This window comes from Apis cerana, linkage group LG5 (assembly GCF_029169275.1).
Source record: "Apis cerana isolate GH-2021 linkage group LG5, AcerK_1.0, whole genome shotgun sequence".
NCBI classification, from domain to species: Eukaryota; Metazoa; Arthropoda; class Insecta; order Hymenoptera; family Apidae; genus Apis; species Apis cerana.
This window is the reverse complement of record NC_083856.1, coordinates 7458576-7477567: the sequence shown is the minus strand read 5'-3', so window position 1 is coordinate 7477567 and position 18992 is coordinate 7458576. Positions and strand designations below refer to the sequence as shown.

Below are 18992 nucleotides of genomic sequence, written 5' to 3'. Positions count from 1 at the left end.
AAATCACGCACGCACCACGAAACCATTCTCCTCCTCCTCCTCCCCCTCCCCTTATCTCTCGCCCCTTTTCTTTTCCCATTAATTAACCCGACCCAGGTCTTATCGCTTATACCTGCTGCTCTCGAAACCGCCTGCTCGCGACCCGCTGCCGCGATGTTGCCGGTCACCCGGCGATGACTGGCCAACACTGGACCCGCCAGAAAATTGAACGATCACGCGCCGTATCCCGGCGTCCACCATGGTCGGTCGATACGTCATCGACGATGATTCGATTATTGGCGAGCAAACGTCCGTGTCCCGCCCCGTTTAACGACGAACGCACCGCGGAAGAAAGTTCGGTGATCGGCCGTGTAATTACAAATTTTTTTCCACCCCCTCCCCATCACCCTGAAATCCCTCGTGTCGCCCCTCTGGTCGCGCGCATTACGCTCGCAGACCCCCTTTCGGAACACGCCTCGAACCCGACCACCCAATAATAAAGTGGCTTTCTTTTTCCTTCTTCTTCTTTCTTTCTTCCTTCCTTTCTTTTTTTTTACACGCCGCGCATTAACCACGGCCCCCTAGTCGATTTTTCTTGGATCGGTTATCGCGAGGGAACAGCGCGCGAACACGTCACAACGATAAATCTAAAACTCTCTCCGCTTTGATACGTCCGTCTTGTGCGTCTTGTGTACGTATCTTTCGATCGTTTTATCGAAGAATCGGCGTCGGTGAGTTAACGGTACGGAATGGACGACGATTGATCCATCCTTCCTTCCGCTCTCCCCTCGAGATCGATCGCGTATCTTTCTCTCTCGCTTCGATGGGCGAATTAGAGACTCGTCCGATATCGAGTTGTGCGCGTAATGTAAGCAATATGTACTTACGTACGAATATTTGGGTACAGTGGGAGCGAAAAGTATTCGGGCGTGCAATTGTTGTGAAACGTTTTCATAATGTGCTTTATTATTATATCGTTCAATTGCGTTAATCGTTAAAGATACCTTTTGTCGCTCTTTTCTTTCTTTCTTAATTTTTCATTAATAAATAATGAGTGAAGGAATTTAATAATGGGAGGAAGATCTCGATTCTATCGTGACGGATAAACGTATGGACAGTTGACAGTTTTGCACGTCGATTTATATAGAAAAAAAGAAGAAAGAAAAATTTACTCGAAAGGTAAACGAAGCAATTGGACATTCTGCTCGAAAGCTCGAAAGAAGAAAATACTTATGGACGATAGTGTACGCATTAAAACGCGTGTCAAGCGCGTTTCAGTCGAACGTGTTTCACAGACACGAATACAATTAAGCATCTACGAATCGCCTCTCCATGTCCAATCCCATGGCGGGAGTTAGCGCGAGCGCGATAGGGACGTGTAATTTGCTGAATAACACGTTTTTAGCCGGGCCACGCGTTATTAATTCATGAAATCGCGGGTGTCCTCGCGTGATCACCCATCGAGGAGGTGTTCAATAGGCAAAGGAGAGAGGAAAAAAAAAATTATACACCGTTGATCGCGGAAGGATCGTTCGTTCGTTCCATTCCCTGCCATTTCTTTCTTTTTTTTTTTTTTCCATCTTCTCTAAGAAGACTCGACGTGTTATTAGTCCCATAGATGTTTATAGAAAGACTCTCGACAACGGTTGAACACACAAGCCTATTATTCCTCCGTTTTGTATACTCCCCTCCTGTTCTCTCGAACGAGAATCGATATATCGCGAGTGACTCGATAATAAGACGGAAGAAAGAAACGGTTTTTCTTCGATTCGATTCCTTTTTTCCCGATGTTCTTCGATTTTTTAATTATCACCGATTTTACTGATCTGAACGACGAGCGAGCAAGAATTCGAGATAAGCGACAGTTCTTTTTCTTTGTGTATTTTCATCGCGTGGTTCGTTGCCAGTGAACCGATACTAATTACGGCGGCTTTTTTTTTTCTTTTTCTTTTTCTTTTTTTTTTTTTTTGCAGAATACTTACACATTCGAGCGGATTACAACGCGATTTTCGAATCAAAGACGGCTTTTAATTCGCGGTTACGTAACGGATAACGCGATTTCATTGCGGAGTAATTAACGTGTCGTGTCAAAAGGACACACTGACGTGTGTTCGCGGTTAACGGAACCGGGAAGAACACCGTGACTTCGTGATACGCATGCAAATTCCGTTGGGAATCGATCAACCATCCAATGAGAAATTTTATACTACACACGCTCGCCTTTCCTTTTCCCGTCCGTAACAGCGAGTTCGATTACCTTTTTTACCCTTATTCTCTCTAACTTATTTATAACAAATATAAAGAAAAGAAGATAAATATTTTAAAAATCGTGGACAGCGTTGAAGACCTTTCTAAATATTCAATCTATCCATTATTTCATTAACTTGGAACGTTCTTTCAATTTCTTTCCGTTTCGTTTTTCTTTTCCCTCCCAAATTCTCTCTAACTTTCTCTGACTCTCCCCTCTAGCTTTAAATACCGCCGTCAAATTACTCTCACGAGTTCCTCCAGAAACGTCAACAGTGAAGGGCTATTTCACGACAGCCGGTGTGTAGAAGCCAGAGGCAAGAAACTCTGTGCTCGCGAAGCCCCGACGACGAGAAGACGCGGATTTCGAAGCGGCGGCCCAACTGGAATCTGGTATCTATAGCCGGCCGACGAATACCTGAAGAAAGATCATTAAAATCCTTCAACGTATGCGCGGTTTGTACCCCGTCGCGTATCCATTACGCCTTAATTTCGCGCAGGCCTTAACCGACCCACGGATAATACCTGGCAGGAATAATCGAAATGGAAATGAGCCGGAAACGCGTTTGAAGAAACGCGGGTCGAGATTGAGCGTAATCAGAAAAATGAAAGAAAAGCATACGAAGAAAAAGAAAGAAACTTATCCAAAATCCGTATAGAAAGGAGCGATATACCGTTCAAATTTCACGATTATAATTGGTAATTTTTGAACTGGCCAAATTAAGAGTTTTCATCCAATTGTCGCCGTATTGTACCATAATTGTGACTATAAAATTTGAGCTACGTAATAATGGAAAAGAATTAGTTGCACGATCCGATGGAAGGAAAAATGTCGCGGAGAATCGAAAAAGAAGAAGAGAGAGAGAGAACCGCGGGTGGACGAATTCGAGAGGATCTCACGACACGAGGGAGAGAACAAGGAGGACAAGGCGGATGAGCATGGCAGCACCGGGCAAGATATCACAGGCAGCACAGGTGGAATCTGGTATCTGACGAGAAGGTAGTTCGCCTGGGACAGCGGGCACAAGGATGTGAGAGAAACAAAAAGAAAGAGAAAAAGAGAGAGAGAAGAGAAGGACCGAACGAGGCGAAGCCTCGAACGAGAAAGAAGAAGAGATATATCTGCGACTCGAAACCCGGAGATTCACCCAAACACCCTTGCGTGTAACGCTCGCGCGTTTTCTCAGTCTCCACGTTGGTGGAGCGCGTTTCGCCATGGCTTCAGCCCCATCCCTCTCCCCCCTTCCCTATCCCGAGCGTAACCCCCTCGAAAACCCGCGGTGCTTGCTCTTGCCTCTGTTGAGACTGTAATAATGTGCTCACATATTGGAGTACCTAAGGAGAGCCGAGAGAGAGAGAGAAGAGAAGGGAACGAGTAGGTGAAAACAGCGAAGAAGAAGAAGAAGAAGAAGAAGGAGAAGAAGAAGAAGAAGAAGAAGAGGCTCCCAGGAAGGGGACGAAGGGAGAGACTGACGGGACTCTGAGCTGGACCAAGGCGCCGATAGCGTGTACACCGACTGCGCTCGTCCTCTGAGCATGTGTGAGTGCGTGTTAAGCGTGGCCACATGCCCACCAGCGGTAATAAGAGAAAATAAGTAAAACCCTAAGGTACGGACCGGAGGGGGCATAGGGCGGCAGAAGGTGGGAGGAGGGAAGAAGAAGACCATGGCACGAGGAGAAGAAGGGACGAGAGGGGGAGGGGAGCAGTAGTAGTAGGTACCAGGGTAGAGGGAGGAGGAGGAGGAGGTGAACCTGTTCCCGAGGGAGTTCCTTGACCCTCGGGCGGGGGGGCACACACTCTCGGAGTTGCGAGTCTTGGAGAGACGCGAGAAGCCAGCAGTGTAGCCACCACCATGATGCCCGCTGGCTAACTTCTCTCCTCGGGGCCCTCGAGAGTAAAGCAACAGGCCGGTGGAAAGAGATGGGGAGAGATGGGATATTCTTCTCTCTGGCTGCGGTAGGCAGACGGGAAAAAGATGAAGGATGAGCGGCCGCGGGAGAAAGAGACGCACATATATGTGCGTGTGTGTGTGTATATATACAGAGGGACCAAAAAGGGGGCCTTACGAGCGAGAGAAGGAAGGAAGGAGATGGAAGAGTTAGACCAGTATCCCACTACTACCGGGCTGTCCGTGGAGATCCGTCCATCCGTCCGTGGACCACGGTGCACCATACTGGCACGCTACTACCCATCGTGGACTCGAGAGATTCTCCGCGCGAGGAGAACAGGCCAGACGGAGAGGGAAGAAGAGACGACTCGCCTCGATGTTGCGCCGTATCGTCTCCTCTCTCCGCATATATATATATATACATATACAGGTTCTTTCACAGGCTGACCTCGCCGGGTGTAACGAGTGGAAGAGATCGGGGCTCCTCCGGGAGGAGGAATCGCGAAAATTTAATTTCGATCACCACGGGGGAAGAATATATGGACGGAGATGGTCGCAATTAGGTTAAACGCGATCGAGCGCAACGGGGAATTAATTTCACATTGTACGCGCGTTAAAAACGGAGAAAAAATTTCATAGACGATTTCATGGATGTCATTCGCGGATTCAACTTGGCCCGTTCAAATTTTACTTTCAAATTAGCGGGAATCGTGAAACGATTCCGTCAATGATCGGATTCGAGAGGTACAATGTATACTTGAGAACGAGATGGATCACCCCCCGGTTTCTCCTGGATCGTTCCGGAACAACTGGCCTCGCAGCCGGGGTACGAGACGCGACTAGTAGAAAGGAGGTGAGCAGTGTCCGGGGGAGAGGCCCAGTTGCCGGTGATAATTTATTGCCATTTAACCGGCCGTCCCTCCGTCCCGTCCCGATAACTCGACACGGGAATTACGTGGAACATTGTATACGGGGGCAGAAATTCAATGACGATCAGCGCCGATGGCATTTTCTCCTATCCCACGATTCCCAAACATAATGACGGTGGACACGCGACAGCCACTTTATCCATTATTCATTATTCGCCCGAAATCCTTCTTCCGGAATATACATAATTTCCGAGATCCTTTCATCCCCTCCTTTCCGTTACACATTATACCCTCCTCCCCTCTTGCGTAACCGCGCGCATTAATCGGCTGGAGGGAGGGAAGAGCGGTCTCGAAGAAAATTGAACCTGTTTTTTTCGACACGCGGTGTTTCCACGTTGAACGCTCGTCGTGCGACGAGAACTCGATATCCCCTCGCCTAGGTGAGAATGCACAACGTGGCCGCCGTTTACGAGGGCTCGCTCGATGAAACCGATCGTGAAGATATACGCGAGCGGGCCGCCGCCGCGGATATCCAGCATCCCGACGGCGCGGCAAGTGTACGATCGTGTGTAACGCCGTTCTCTGGAAAGGCAATCCGCACAGAGACGGAATATCTCTCCCCTCTCGTAACTGTGTGCGCCGACACGCACGTACATCCCCCCCTTACACAATCCCGCGGCGAACGTTGCGCACCGAGGCAGACCATGAGGATTAGAGAGATCGGTGCGTGCACCACGAGCGTATCCACCGGGTGTACACCGAGGAGGAGAGGAACGATCGGCCGCGCTGGACGTACAACCGAGAGAAGAGCGGACTATAGGGAGAGAGAGAGAGAGAGAGGGAGATCCGTAGGGGTCGGGGTGAAGAGCGGCGACGGTGGTGGGAGTCGTGGATGCTCCCGCGGTGGAGGTGGCGGAGAAGGTGGTAGTAGGAAGAAGGGGTCCGTGGGTGAAGAAGGAGGGAAGGAGACGGGTGGCTTGGGTGCAACCGAGACGAAGGGTAGGGAGTGAGAGCGAATGAGAGTGTGTCTGGCGAGGGGGAGGGGGGAGGCCCGCAGGCCGGCCTGCGGCTCCGACTCAGTATCCCCGGAGCGACCGTCTCGTGTACCCCGCGGAGGTGCTGCGTTTCCGTGCTCCAGCGTGCACGACACAGCTGTGTATCGCGCGCGCGCACACACACACACGCGTACGCGTGTACACAGGTAGAACGGCATATACGTGGATTTACGTGGCCGTGCACGCACGCCTTGGCCAGGCACACGTACACGCGTGGAATCGTGGAAAGGTGCGCGTACGTGCACGAGGCACGCGCGCGTGTGCCGCGATCCACACACCTGTTCCTCTCGGTGAGGGACACACGCCGATATCTGGCGACAGAGGCGACCGCGACAGTTCGACGACACGCGTGTGTTTATCGAAACCAGCCCGCGTTTCGAAGGTACACAGCGCGGGTTACGAGGGGTGCGATTCCTTCCTCCCTTCGGAGGAGAGGGAGAAGAGAGAGAGAGGAGACCTCGAGTGGAATTTCGAGTGGAATTTCGTACGAAAGTTCGTCGATTGCGGGATTACGGGATATTGGAATCGTGATCGAAGAAGATCGTGGACCATCGGATGAAACTCGATTTTGGATTTATTCAGCAAAGTGGATTTCGTTCGATCGAACTGAACTAGTGAGGTGATGCCCGAGGTTCGATCGATCGAGTAAAAAATATTTCGCGTCAATTTCCAGGGGTGTGGAATAAGCACGTGCTACCGGCGAGAGAGGAAAGGAGAGAGAAAAGGCGGATCTCGAACGATCACGTGTCGTTCCCTCGCGCGCCTTTTGGAAAATAATTTCGAGCAGTGCGCAAAGGAGGTCGATCGTCGTTCCGTGCCAAGATCCAGGAAGAAGAAGGAACGCGTTTATCGAGTTGCGCGCGTCACGTGAACACAACGCGGCTCCATCCTCGATTAATTACCTTTTGATCGAGGTGAAACGGGCCGAGAGAAGGGAACCGACAGAGAGAGGAGGAAAAACGAAGAGGATCGTAACGACCTACCGATATCGCACGATCAAAGCCAACCGTACGAGGGAAAGGTGTACCTGTCGCGACGCGAGAGTGCACGTAAACATCTTGAGAGGCCCGTCCCGCGCATCCTGGATCGTCCTCGTTAGAAAGTTCGATCTCTCTAACCGAACCGCGAGAAAACCGACTCTCTATCGATATATCCCACGTTACATTCTACCCGCGTCTATCCAATTATATTTTCAGTTTCCTCTTCTAAACATTCCCAAGTACGCTACTCCCACACGTATCGTTACGTATATATATATATATATAAAACAAAAGTGTTAAACAGTGATTGAATAGTGTCCTCGACGGAAAAAAATATCGTTAATTTCAACGGGAGATTCAATGTTATTATATTTACGAAGTGGAAAACCGTGAGATTCAACGAGATATATATATATATATATATCAGTGGTTTGTATTTATAAGTGTGTGCCGCGGACCGGAAGTAAATAATAAAGTATCGAAGAAGTGAAGTGTTAAACGATCGAAGAAGAAAACGGGAGCGGGATAATCGATAATTGTTTCGTGAACTTGTGAACAGTGAATAGATTTCAAACTCTCTTGGAATTACAAGGATATATATACAAACACGCACGCGCACGTATTTATTAACATATAAAATAGGAAAGGATTACGCAGGAAGGATTTCCGTTGGATTGGAAAATTTTTGGTTAGGAGAGGAGCTGGAGAAGAGCTAGAGAAGGAGACCCACGGGGGGAATGGTGATGCGGTAGTCGAGGGATTCCTCGAGGAAAGACATGAGGGCGGCCGCCGCCTACGTCCTGTTCCTTGCCCACCTCATACAGGTAACGTGTACGCTTTATCTGCCCTATTCGCGACAACGGATCCTCTTCCGTGTTCCACTCGTGCATGTACCTCCGTGCCGACGGAGAACGTCTTCTTGTCTCTCCTCCGTTCTTACCTTTGCCGAATCTCTATCAAATCTTGCTGATTAATCATCATCATAATAACAAGCTTTTGAAAGAAATCTACGAAAAATTTTAAAATTTATTTATAGATAATTTAATTTATTTAGCTATTTAATAATTTGCCAGTTTTTTTACGAGCCAGGAAATTAACTTTCCGGTGATTAACTTTGGAGAAAGTCTCGTCTCGTTGACTTTTTCCTATGAATATTCCGTCGATGTGACCTTTGCTCGGAAATCTTAGGATTTTTAGTTAGATTGATTTGATGTATGGAATACTTGGAAATGAAATTAATAATCGTTTCGAAATTCTGTTGATAGGATATACGATCGAGCAATTATAAACCTTATTATAAACCTTACACAAATTATTATAAGGAGATATAAAATCTTGGACTTCTTTTGACCGAACAGATATTCCCAAAAAACGAGAGATCTAAAAAAAAAAAATAAAATTCTAATAATAATCCTTTTATAAGAGAATGGACGAGTTTTATCGATCCAACGATCGAAAAATTAAACAGGATTATTTTCGAAACACTCTTGTCTCTATTTAAAAGACTAGGAAAAGTCTACAATTATTAATAAATCGTATTAGAAACACAGGGTAGAATGCACGTTTATACGTTCCATGCGTTAATCTCCCATCAAATTGCTTCTCATTTGGAAAAAAAAATGGCTAACTTGGATCAAACCGCGAGAGACGGAGCAATTACTCGGCGATCCTGAACGATAAGTTCGCGAGTCTAGATAAGCCTAGTAATTATCGATAAACCAGTCGTGAGTCGAACACGACTGTGTATCGATGCCAGATATAAATAAACGGAAGAAAAAAAAAAAAGAAGAAGAAGAAGGAGAAACGATTACATATTAATTACATGCATTAGGGTGAACGAAGCGCAAACTGTCGCAAAGTGGAACGATTAGATAAGTAGCGGCCGGCTCGAAACGATGAATCATTGGGACGAGGTTTATTAACTTATCTTAGACGCTAATATTATTCGATGAACGTGTAAAGACTGTCGACTGGACAGTGTATAGACATATATATATATCACGTATACACTCTGTGCACATTTCGTCTCTGCCTTTAAATCTCCATCCTCGAATTTTTTTCCAAATACATACGTTATCTATAATTTACTTTCTCCTCTGTATCGTTATATTCCTCCACATATTCTTTCTTTTATTTAATATTCTCCATTTCACCAACAAAGTTTCCCATCCAAATCACGAGTTTCTTTTCTAAAGATACGTCACGATGCACTAAAACTTGCCAATGTGAAATCATCCACATCTCCATTGCGGGCTCCATCGCTGCTCCCGCTCAAATTTTTCCACCCAATGAATTTTACAAACGAGTCACAACGAGTATCCACGTTATAAAAACATTGTAAAACTTGCAACCGGTTGCATTCGGTTGCATCGCGCACCACGTAAAACGCCTTGCAAACCCAGCACGGTTCGTCTCACGACGAGTTTCTTCTTCTTCCTCCTCCTCCTCCTCCTCCTCCTCTTCTTCCTCTTCTTCTTCTTCGTGTCGTTGCGCGAGGATAAAGAGGGCGGCACCAAAGCATCATCCTCCCGCTTCTTGTTCTCATCAAGCGGATACACGGTGCAACCGCGGCCCTTTTTTCCCGCCGATCTCGCCTCCTCCTCACCCACACTTATCATCCGCTCCACGCATCCTCGCCCCCTCCCTTCCTCTTCCCTTTCTTACCCTCCCTCTCCTGGAGAGTTATTCCAGCGCCGCGTGTATCTCCATTGTGCAGGCCGGTCGAAAAATGTGTAACACGTTGAATCGGTGTAATCGGGCACGGCCCTTGTTTGTATCTCCCTGCTCGGTTATTATTACATGCGTTTGTGCGTACGTTTTGCGTGTACATTTGTACGCCATAGGGATGATCGAAGACGGAGATTGCCCGCTAATGCGATTCTTTTCCACGAAATCCATCGATAAACATAACATTGTGGAGTCGTAATTTATTTCGTAAATTATTATTGGTAAATTTTTGGAAACTTGTTGCGCGAGATACAATTTCGCTATAATCGTGATTCTTGATTTGTTGTTAAATATGTTGCAGCGAAACGATTGCAATAAGAAAATGCGTTGCATTCCTCGCGAAGGAATAAATGACAGAATAAATATCGAAAGAGAAACAGGAATGATTGTTACCGCTGTGTTTCTTTTTTAATTATTTCTCGTCAGTTATCCCGCGTGAGTGTGGAGTGTGAGAAAAGTGTTGCTTTTGAAATTACGAAAGGGAATTAGTCTGTTTCCCCTCTGTTAATCCGTTTTATTTTAGAGAAGACATGTTGATTCGTCTGGATACGAGAGACAAGCGAGAATTATAACTGGGCTAATGTCGGTGTATCGTATGACCAACGGGGATACGTTGGCTGCAATGCAGGCAAAACGTCTGGATATAATTCATATTGAACGTGGAAGCGAGTAGTTGGAATAAGTAACGGCTGTGTAAACCGTTGTAGCCGTGAAAGCTTTAAAATTCTTGACATAAGTATTGAAGTATTACGCGTAATCTAACTAGCAATTTGTGAAAGCAAGATAGAATCAAAACGTTCATAAAAACATACGTAACAATGATGTTCGCTTTCGAGAAATTCATAAGGCGTTAATAAAAGAAAGAAAGAAAAAAAAAAAAAGGAGCCATTTGTAATGCAAAGCATTGGAATTCATTTATTTTCAATGGGGGAATTACGTGTTTTGCAAAAAAAGGAATTAATTGTTTTAAGGCGTAATTAGCGTAAAAGTGAAAAGTGTTTGTTTAAAAACGGAACGGAAAGAAATATCTAACTTAAAGATATACACGTTCTACGATATTCAACCTAATAATTTATTACGAAATTTTTCTCATTCCAATTTCGTGACACGCGTCCAACGATATAAAATTGTCACCGTATTACATTACAATTGCGACAAGTGACCCGTCGAAGCTTACACTTCGAGAAAAAAAAAAAAGAAATAAAATCCAATTCCTCTTTGTCACAAAACCGAACAAAATTCTCTCTTTCTTTCTCTTTCTCGTGCACGAGAAGTTCGTAAACAACAAGTTTAAATACCTCAACAACCTCTCTCGAGACGATATTCTCTGGAGTAATAAGGGCTCGAGTAAGAAGGAAAGATGGATACCACACGGTGGGACCACTCGAAATCTTTCCGAGCCAGCTTCCAGATCCCAGGGAGTGAAAGATTTTTTTACTGTTCGAAAAAACACTGGACGACGGGAGCTCGCGAAACGCAATCTCGTTGACGGCTAAACATAGCCTCCGCAACCACTCGAAACGGTGCCTCCAAAACGATGCTTCGGATGCAACCCCGCTGCCGAGATTTCGGGGGTAATTGGGGCTCCAAAGTTTGGAGCTGCGCGAGTTATGAGAAAGGGGAGGCCCTTTCACAAATGACTTTCGAAGAAGAGCGGCGCTTCCCCTCCCGGATGATTTCGACCTAGCGCAATTAACCGCCGCTTCTGCTCTCTTTCAATTACAGCCCGAGCCGGAATTACCGTTATAACGCGCGAGATGGCTGCCGTTTGAAAAAAAAAAAAAAGTATTCCGGCCGAAAAGTATTCCGAGAAACCGATACCTCGCCGATCCAACTCGCGGCCAACGTGTCACTTTGCTCCTCGTGTCTGTGTGTGCGTGCAATCTTGGGTAATTTCTCCCGATTTAATATCGTCGATCGTCACCGTGGATGGAATGGAGAGATGGAGTAGAATTCATTCGACAACTTAATTTATTGGGATTTATTGAAATTTTTGAATCGATGTGCTTTCTTTTCTAGGTTAATTTAGTTTAGAAAGTAAAGGATAATTCTAATCTAAAGAGACAAGTAAGAATCGTTGCGAATTATCATTCATTACACTCCATTTAACTCGGATGATGAGGGGAAATTGTCTCAGATACGCGTTTATATTAGTTTAAAGATGGTAATCGAAGGTATCGATACACCTCCAACACGATGGTTTGCCCACCACGATTTCCTCCCCCACGAATGTGGAATTCGATCATCGAAATTGCTACGGGATGCTCGAGTGCAATTATCGTAAATCCCCGTTATGGAGATCGGCAACGAGAGATCGATCTGCGCCCGTGGAATCGTGCACGCGAAATCTCCACTCGCTCGCTCGTACACGTCTTGGATTTTTCTCGGTCCGACTCGATTATAATTCATCCACCGTCTCCACCGTCGGCGCGTCTTAATTATCCAGGCTTGAACGAAGGATGGATCGAGCCGGCTTCTTCCCCGTGGAAGAAGAAAAAGCAAGCGGTGGAGGAGAAACAGATTGGAGGGAAGATCGGTCACGCCTGTATCGCGGGCCGTAGATGGATCTAAACGCATGTCTCGAACGAATTAATAATCCTATATCGAAATTCTTTTTCTTAAATCATTCAGGTAATAAAGATCGAAGCTTCGAGTCGAGTCGATTCAAAGTTTCTCTGTATTTTCATTCTTTTTACGTTTCGTTATACACCGTTCGTCGATTAAATAGGACGGGATTTCTCGGTTAAAAAATCGGCAATAAATTTGAAGGACGATCCTAGATCTCGAGAATATAAGAGCGTATATTGAATTGATCGCGAAGGTCACGAATCTTTAAATAGGCTCCATTTCGGAGTAGAACCGCGAGCCGGGAAGAGAATATCGACGATAATAAAATATTTTTTCGCGTGAAGAGCTTAAAAAAAAAACATTCGATACATTTATACACGAACGGTTTTTTCACACGAAAATTGACATTCGCAAGATCGCAAAAAAAAGGAACACTGGCGCGTAATTAATCAACGCCAGCGGATGAAACTCATTGGAGTGAACTCAATAACCCTGTCGAGGAAAATTAGCTCTCGCGTACAACTCTCGCGCGCAAATTTCTCTCTCCTTCTCTCTCCTCCCGACCAGGTTTTTACACGAGCCCCGTAACATCTTAACCGCCGTTATCAAGAAATCCTCTTCCAGAAACGAGAGGCGAGCCGAATCCCGCCTGGAAAACTCTATTACTCTATTACGCCGCAAGTACGAACTCGATCAATCATCCCTTATGCGAAAAAAAGAAGAAGAAGAAGGAGAAATATCCTATCAAATACCGTGGATCACAACTTCTTCCTCCTCGAGGAGACGAGCCCGAGGCTACGAATTAATAAAAGTAACGATCCCATCGTGCGCCGTAATCATAATCCGAAAACGGAAAAATACTGCAGGGTGGTGCGTAACACCCGGTAAATCACATCAAGGTGAAAGAGGCGAAGCTCCATCAAAGCTTGTGGAAGTGGAGAGAGAGAGAGAGAAAGGGTTGAGAAAAAGCCCCGCAGCGGTCGACGACGACCCGTTTAGCGCATTAGCGCGCCGCTTCCGCTTTTACCCTGGGAACCTATCTCTCTCTCTCTCTTCAACTATACATATACACACGTACACGCTTCCATACAACGAATACGACCGCGTTCTTGCCGTTCCTCTTCTTGCTATCACCGCGGCCAATTATCAGCCGCCGTCTCGCAGGAAGTTGCAGGGATGCGGAGTTGGATAATAGTTACGTGGTGAAGGTGAAACGAATATCGAGGGAGGGGGGAAAGGAAAGAGATATCGGTGGATGTGGCGTGACGCGGAAATGATAAATAAGACGTACGACGCAGTGGAACAGGTGGAGACGCAAGGACGACGCTCGATAGCCGTGGAGGAGGAGAGAGAATGGGAGCGCGCCGTGAATAAGGGGGAATGCAAATAGGGCGGCCGGTTGGAGATGTGGAGAGAGAGAGAAAAGAAGGGATAAATTATTGGAACGACACCGAGATCCAGCGTCTGACCCGTGCTGAACACCAGAAGATCAGGAGAGGAGGGGTTGTACACGTACGCGTGAGTGGAGAAAGAGAAAGGGAGGAGGGGATGATGGGAGGGAAGGAGGTGAAAATACGGAGGGGGAGGTGGAGCGGGTTAAAGCGAAGCGTTTAGCCTGGCGGTCACGCGAACCTCCTATAAAAATCGGGGCCTCGGGGCTCCGGGATGCTCCGGCGGATGCTCTACGCCAGATAGACGGATAATACGGTCTCGTGGCTCGGCGTTACACCGGCTGCTGCGTGATCCTGCAAGCTCTGTTGGCCTGGGCTGGCTGGAACGGTGGCTGGTGGCGCACAGGTGCGTGTCCGAGAGTCCTTCTTCTCCGCCCGACTCTTCCCGCCATCCTCGACATCGGTGGCCGAGGAATGAAGAGAGGAGGACCGCGGGGCTGGGAAAGTGGTTAAGGGTTTTACGAGTTCGGGGAACCGGGCGAGGAGGCGCGCACCACTCGAGAGTAATTTCGTGATAAACAGGGATAAGTTTTTGGGGCGGATGAAGTTCGTTCGTCAACACGTGAGAAGGGAAGTAAACATCTCCGATTCTTTCTTCCTTCTTTTTCTTTTTTTTTTTCTTTTCTTTTTTTTTTCCTGACGAAAGGAAAGGGTCGGGAGGTTACACATTCGAGGTGTTACACGAGTTGAATTTCTTTTTAAAAATAGGAAACGGTATTGTTCCTGAGAATAATTTCTAATAACTTTCGATATTCCGACTTCGAATTTGCTTCTCCTTTTTAACGCGATAAAAAAGATTGGTGGCTAACCGAGGTAATAGAGATGGAATAGCGATTTTATAAGTCGCGCGTTAAAAAGTCGGAGTTTTTATCGCATTGGAGATTGAAAGGAAAGGGCATGGTATGTTAGGCTAGTTAAAGACAAAGCCTGGTGTCGCGTTTACCGCGGTTAAACTGGCTGTTACCGTTCATCGTTGCCTATTCTTTTTCATACCTCGTTGGCCGTCGTTTATCAAGTTTGAGAGCAGAAGTGCTGTAATTTCACGGGTGTCCGCGGGAACGGGTGACAAAACCGTGACAACGAGTTACGTAGCAACCGGCCTGGCTAAGGCGGTAGCATTTTTTTGAACGGTAGAAGCATTTCACTCCGGACGACATTCCCCTGTCCACTTCGATTCTCGTACAGAGCGCTCTTTTCACACGCCTTATTTCACCTTTTCCTCCCCGGTATTCATTTTCCCGAATAACACTTTCACCGATATTTTATCCGAGATTAAAAAAGGTTCGTAAAAAACGCTCCAATTTTTCTTTTCCAATTAATAGCAGAGAGACGACGATTTCGATCCGGAATATTTCCATAGCTTTAATATTTTTTTCTGTGCCGTGTTCTTAGAAATTTCTAACAATAGCTCGACAACGAAAAATAGAGACATCGTTCGAATACGTAGAACACCGCTCAATACCGCTCCGATTCCCCTTTGTCTCCATCGAGTAGCATTTACGAAAAAATTCCAACGGAGCGGCCGACCAGCTGGTCGTCCCCTCGTCGAATATCAATTGGCCGTAGCGTCGTCATTTTCACGTCGACCGAACCGGTCATCATCGATCTTCGATAAACGCTTCAATCTTAACAACTTGGACAAACCCGTTTTAATTTATTGTCGCACCGAGCGCAATATCGGTCACTGTCGCCACGCACTTACGCAACGTGTAATCGTCGCTGATCGAGCAAACGATCTATCGCCTGGTTGATCAGAGACCGTGGAAGCCGCCCTCTTTTCAACAGCCCCACGATCGATAAAACAATCGATCCTCACGTGCGAACGAGTCGAAAAGATGAGAAGAAAACGAGTCGAGAGAAAATTGGACGGCAAATTTGTGTTCCGAATCACGAGGCGTTCGTCCACCGATATTTCCGATCTCTTCCTGTTCAATTCGTCGAACGGGGGATCGCGTATCATTCGTTTAATTTTCTTTTACAATTCGTAGATTTCGTCGTTTTTAAAACGTTAGCTTTTAGCCAATTATTTTTCCACCAACATGGAGACATCGACAGCCTTCTATATATAAACGAACAGTTCGATTACAATTTGGTATCGTCTTCGAAAGGCGGGGGGTTATAGTTCAGAGACCTGCGAGTTGCACGAAGTTTTGGATGCAGCATGCAAGGGTATCGAGTCAATAGAGCGAGGCTAACGTCTGCCCGAGTGTCTTGACTCACACCTGTCCTCCTTGCTTGCCGAGACGTTCGATCCCCGCCATCAGGTAGATCAGGTTGAGGAAACTGGATGATCCACCCTCCCCCCTCCCCACCGGTCGTCGATCGTGTTTCATCCACCCTTGACCGGGCCAACAAAAGCTCGATCGATAATCGAACAGCCTGCCTTTTTAGTTTTTAGCAGCGGCGACAAGTTCCCATGACTGTTCCCACGGGGAAACACGATACACCCACGCAACGATTACTCCTCAAATCGGCTGAGAAAATGCCGATCGTAGTGTGCCACGCCACGGTAAAAATTTAATCTCCGACCGGCCGGTGGGGCGAACGGTCAGAAAATTATTGCGTCGAGTTCCGCTGTGTGTACACAGTGGGAGAAGGGGAGGATCCCCTCTCTGGAGGTAAACACGAGGAGGGTAAACTACGAGGAGCCTTGAGGAGATGAAAATTTTTGTTCGAATCTCTATATTTGTACATTTGTACATTTTCGAATTCGATATCGTTTCGAATTATTAATTTGTCTTTTTTCACAACTTTAAACAACTCGGTATACTATTCGATCCCTGATAAAATAACACGCATATATACGTACATTATTCCAGCGAAAGCGTATAGGACGGCTCTATTGCTGAACCTAATTAGAGAATTACCAGCTCGGCCGATCTTATCGCATCGTAACTTAATTAGTCCGTTGAACTAAACCTCGGGCCTTATTCCATCAATTTAATAACACCCGATAACCCGTTTAGTAATTATCCAACGCGAATTATTATAATTACAAATTAATTTCGCCCAAATATATTTCACGCGACATAGACTCGTCGTGTCCGTGAAAAACAACTCGCCTCCGTCAACTTCCTCTCTTTCTCTCTTTCTCTCTCTTTCTCTCTTTCTCTCTCTCTCTTTCTCTCTCCATCAAGATTTTCGAAAACGAGAAAGTAGGCAACGGATCAAAAAGGGAACTTCTTCTTAATTTATTCCACCCACCTCTCCAGAGATTCGCGATTAAAATCGCAAATTCGATCGTCCTTCGTTCCGATCGTTGGCGGAATCATCGGCGGTAGTCGAGGAGAAAGGCTTGGGGGGGAGAGAGCTTCCCACGCGAGCTAACAGTTTTTAATTATTTCGGTAATTTGTGGCCGATCGAGGGGCCGAGGGATCGAGCGAGGGTAGCGAATAATATTAAGTATAGGCCTCCTCCCGCGAGAAGGGAGGGGAGGAGGGGGATATTGCAGAGGATTGGAGAAAACGTGTGGTTCGAAGGAGGCGGCGGCGGCGGCGGCAATCGTGGATACGTGGTCCGTGGTGAAATTAAATGGTGCTTCGGCGGCCCCATCGAGTCTATTTCGGCCGGGCAGGTAGCGGCCACCGGTAATTACTACCTTAGAACTTAGGAGCTCAGAGGATGAAATGAAAGGGCCCGGGACGATTTTCGAAACGGAATTCGCGTCAGTTGTTGCTCTTCCTCGCGTTCCCCGACAGGGGAGAACGCGTTTTGCTCCTTTTCCGGTTCGACTCTGGGTCGCGTGAGCGACTGCTTCTTTTTCTTAGTGCCGAGTTCAGAGAGAGAGAGAGAGAGAGGAGAGAGGATCTCGATGGTCATCGAAGATGGAACGATCGATCCTCCGCTGCATTCTTTGTTGCAAAAGGATTCTCGTTCCCTCGATCGGTTTTATTCAATGTTCATTTCAGTGTTGTACAGAAACACTGTAGAAAAGGAACGATTCCGTTTTGTTCTGGTTGGGGTTAATTTGCTGGATTTTGAAAAATCGGTACGATTTATTAATTCACTCGATCGACTCGCGTTCCAAATATTCAATAAACGCGAGTGGAGTAATTAATACCCGACGATAATAGTACCTTCTCATCGATTCCCATCCCTCCCCATAACAGTTTAGCTGGTTTTATTTAATTAAGATATTAAGCGGGCACTTGCCACTCGCGCTTTTGCATAATTGCATCCAGCTCTAATTAAGCATTTACATAATTACAGGTATTCCATACGAACGGTAGTAGTAACCTCCTCCTCCCTCCTTCTCCGCTTATTCGCGCTAATGAGATCGCTGATAACAATTAACCCGAACGTCCCAGTGCACCGTTTACCCTCGATTATCCGCTGATGATCGCCGCCGTTTTCCACAGTCATCCTGTTATTAAGGCACCTTTTGATTGAAGAGCACTCGGCTCTTATAGAAAGAGCCATGAAAGATGAATAAAGCTTGTTTTATCAATAATCCATTCCCATGAGACCCCGCTTCCAACCTGTTTCTATCTTCGAGCGCTCAATTATTTTCCAGGAAGAAACGAGACGTTCGACATTGTCTCGAGATTCTCTTCAGACCCGTTTCATATGACGTTTATTGGATCGTTCTGGATCCCCTTGTAAATTGTGGAACATTGAAACTGATAAAGAGCGTACTAAGAGCTTCGATATAATGACGTCGTCTCGAAGAAGTATCCAAAAGCCAATAAACGTAATAATAAACGTTTATGCAAAATGAAATATAAGTATCTATTACCAGGTATCGATACTCTCTCGATACGATGCTCGAGATTTTTAAAACGAATTTATTGTCACGACTTTTTCTTCCTCCATTCTCCGAACCGTGGCCAAAATTTATCTCCAAAAGCGTCCACGATTTATAATATATTTTACACGAAAATAAACCATCGTAATAATTTCCACGGCACGCCTAGCGCGTATTTTATATCAAACATTCCACGTTGCTCAGTTTACGACATCGTGTGGCCGGAAATCGAGTCGAAAATAAAGGAAAAAAAAATGCGAGGGAAGATAAATGGGATGACGGGAAGAGGGTCGCGAATATCCCATCGATATCCCATAGGATCGCGAGAAATTGCATGAGAACCGATCGAAAGGATACGCTAGGCTCGTTCCTCAGTACGCGTAGTGTGCGCCGTTTTTTCGCTCGAATGAGTTATTCGTATTAACTGGCGCGATCGTTGGACGCGAAGAGGAGGCTAAGCGAGCGTATGCCTCGCTGCATCC

The 18992-nt window shown here is 46.3% G+C and overlaps 1 protein-coding gene across 2 annotated transcripts in view; it reads left to right on the top strand.

Moving 5' to 3' along the window:
• LOC107997670 (protein jagged-1) overlaps positions 1–18992 on the top strand; it is a 99682-nt gene that overhangs the window by 47748 nt on the left and 32942 nt on the right. For both annotated transcript variants that reach the window (XM_017056428.3, XM_017056427.3), the window contains exon 2: positions 2449–7843. In XM_017056428.3, coding sequence (XP_016911917.1) covers positions 7796–7843 — 48 coding nt within the window. In that variant the 5' untranslated portion in view covers positions 2449–7795. The remainder of the gene's footprint in view (positions 1–2448; positions 7844–18992) is intronic.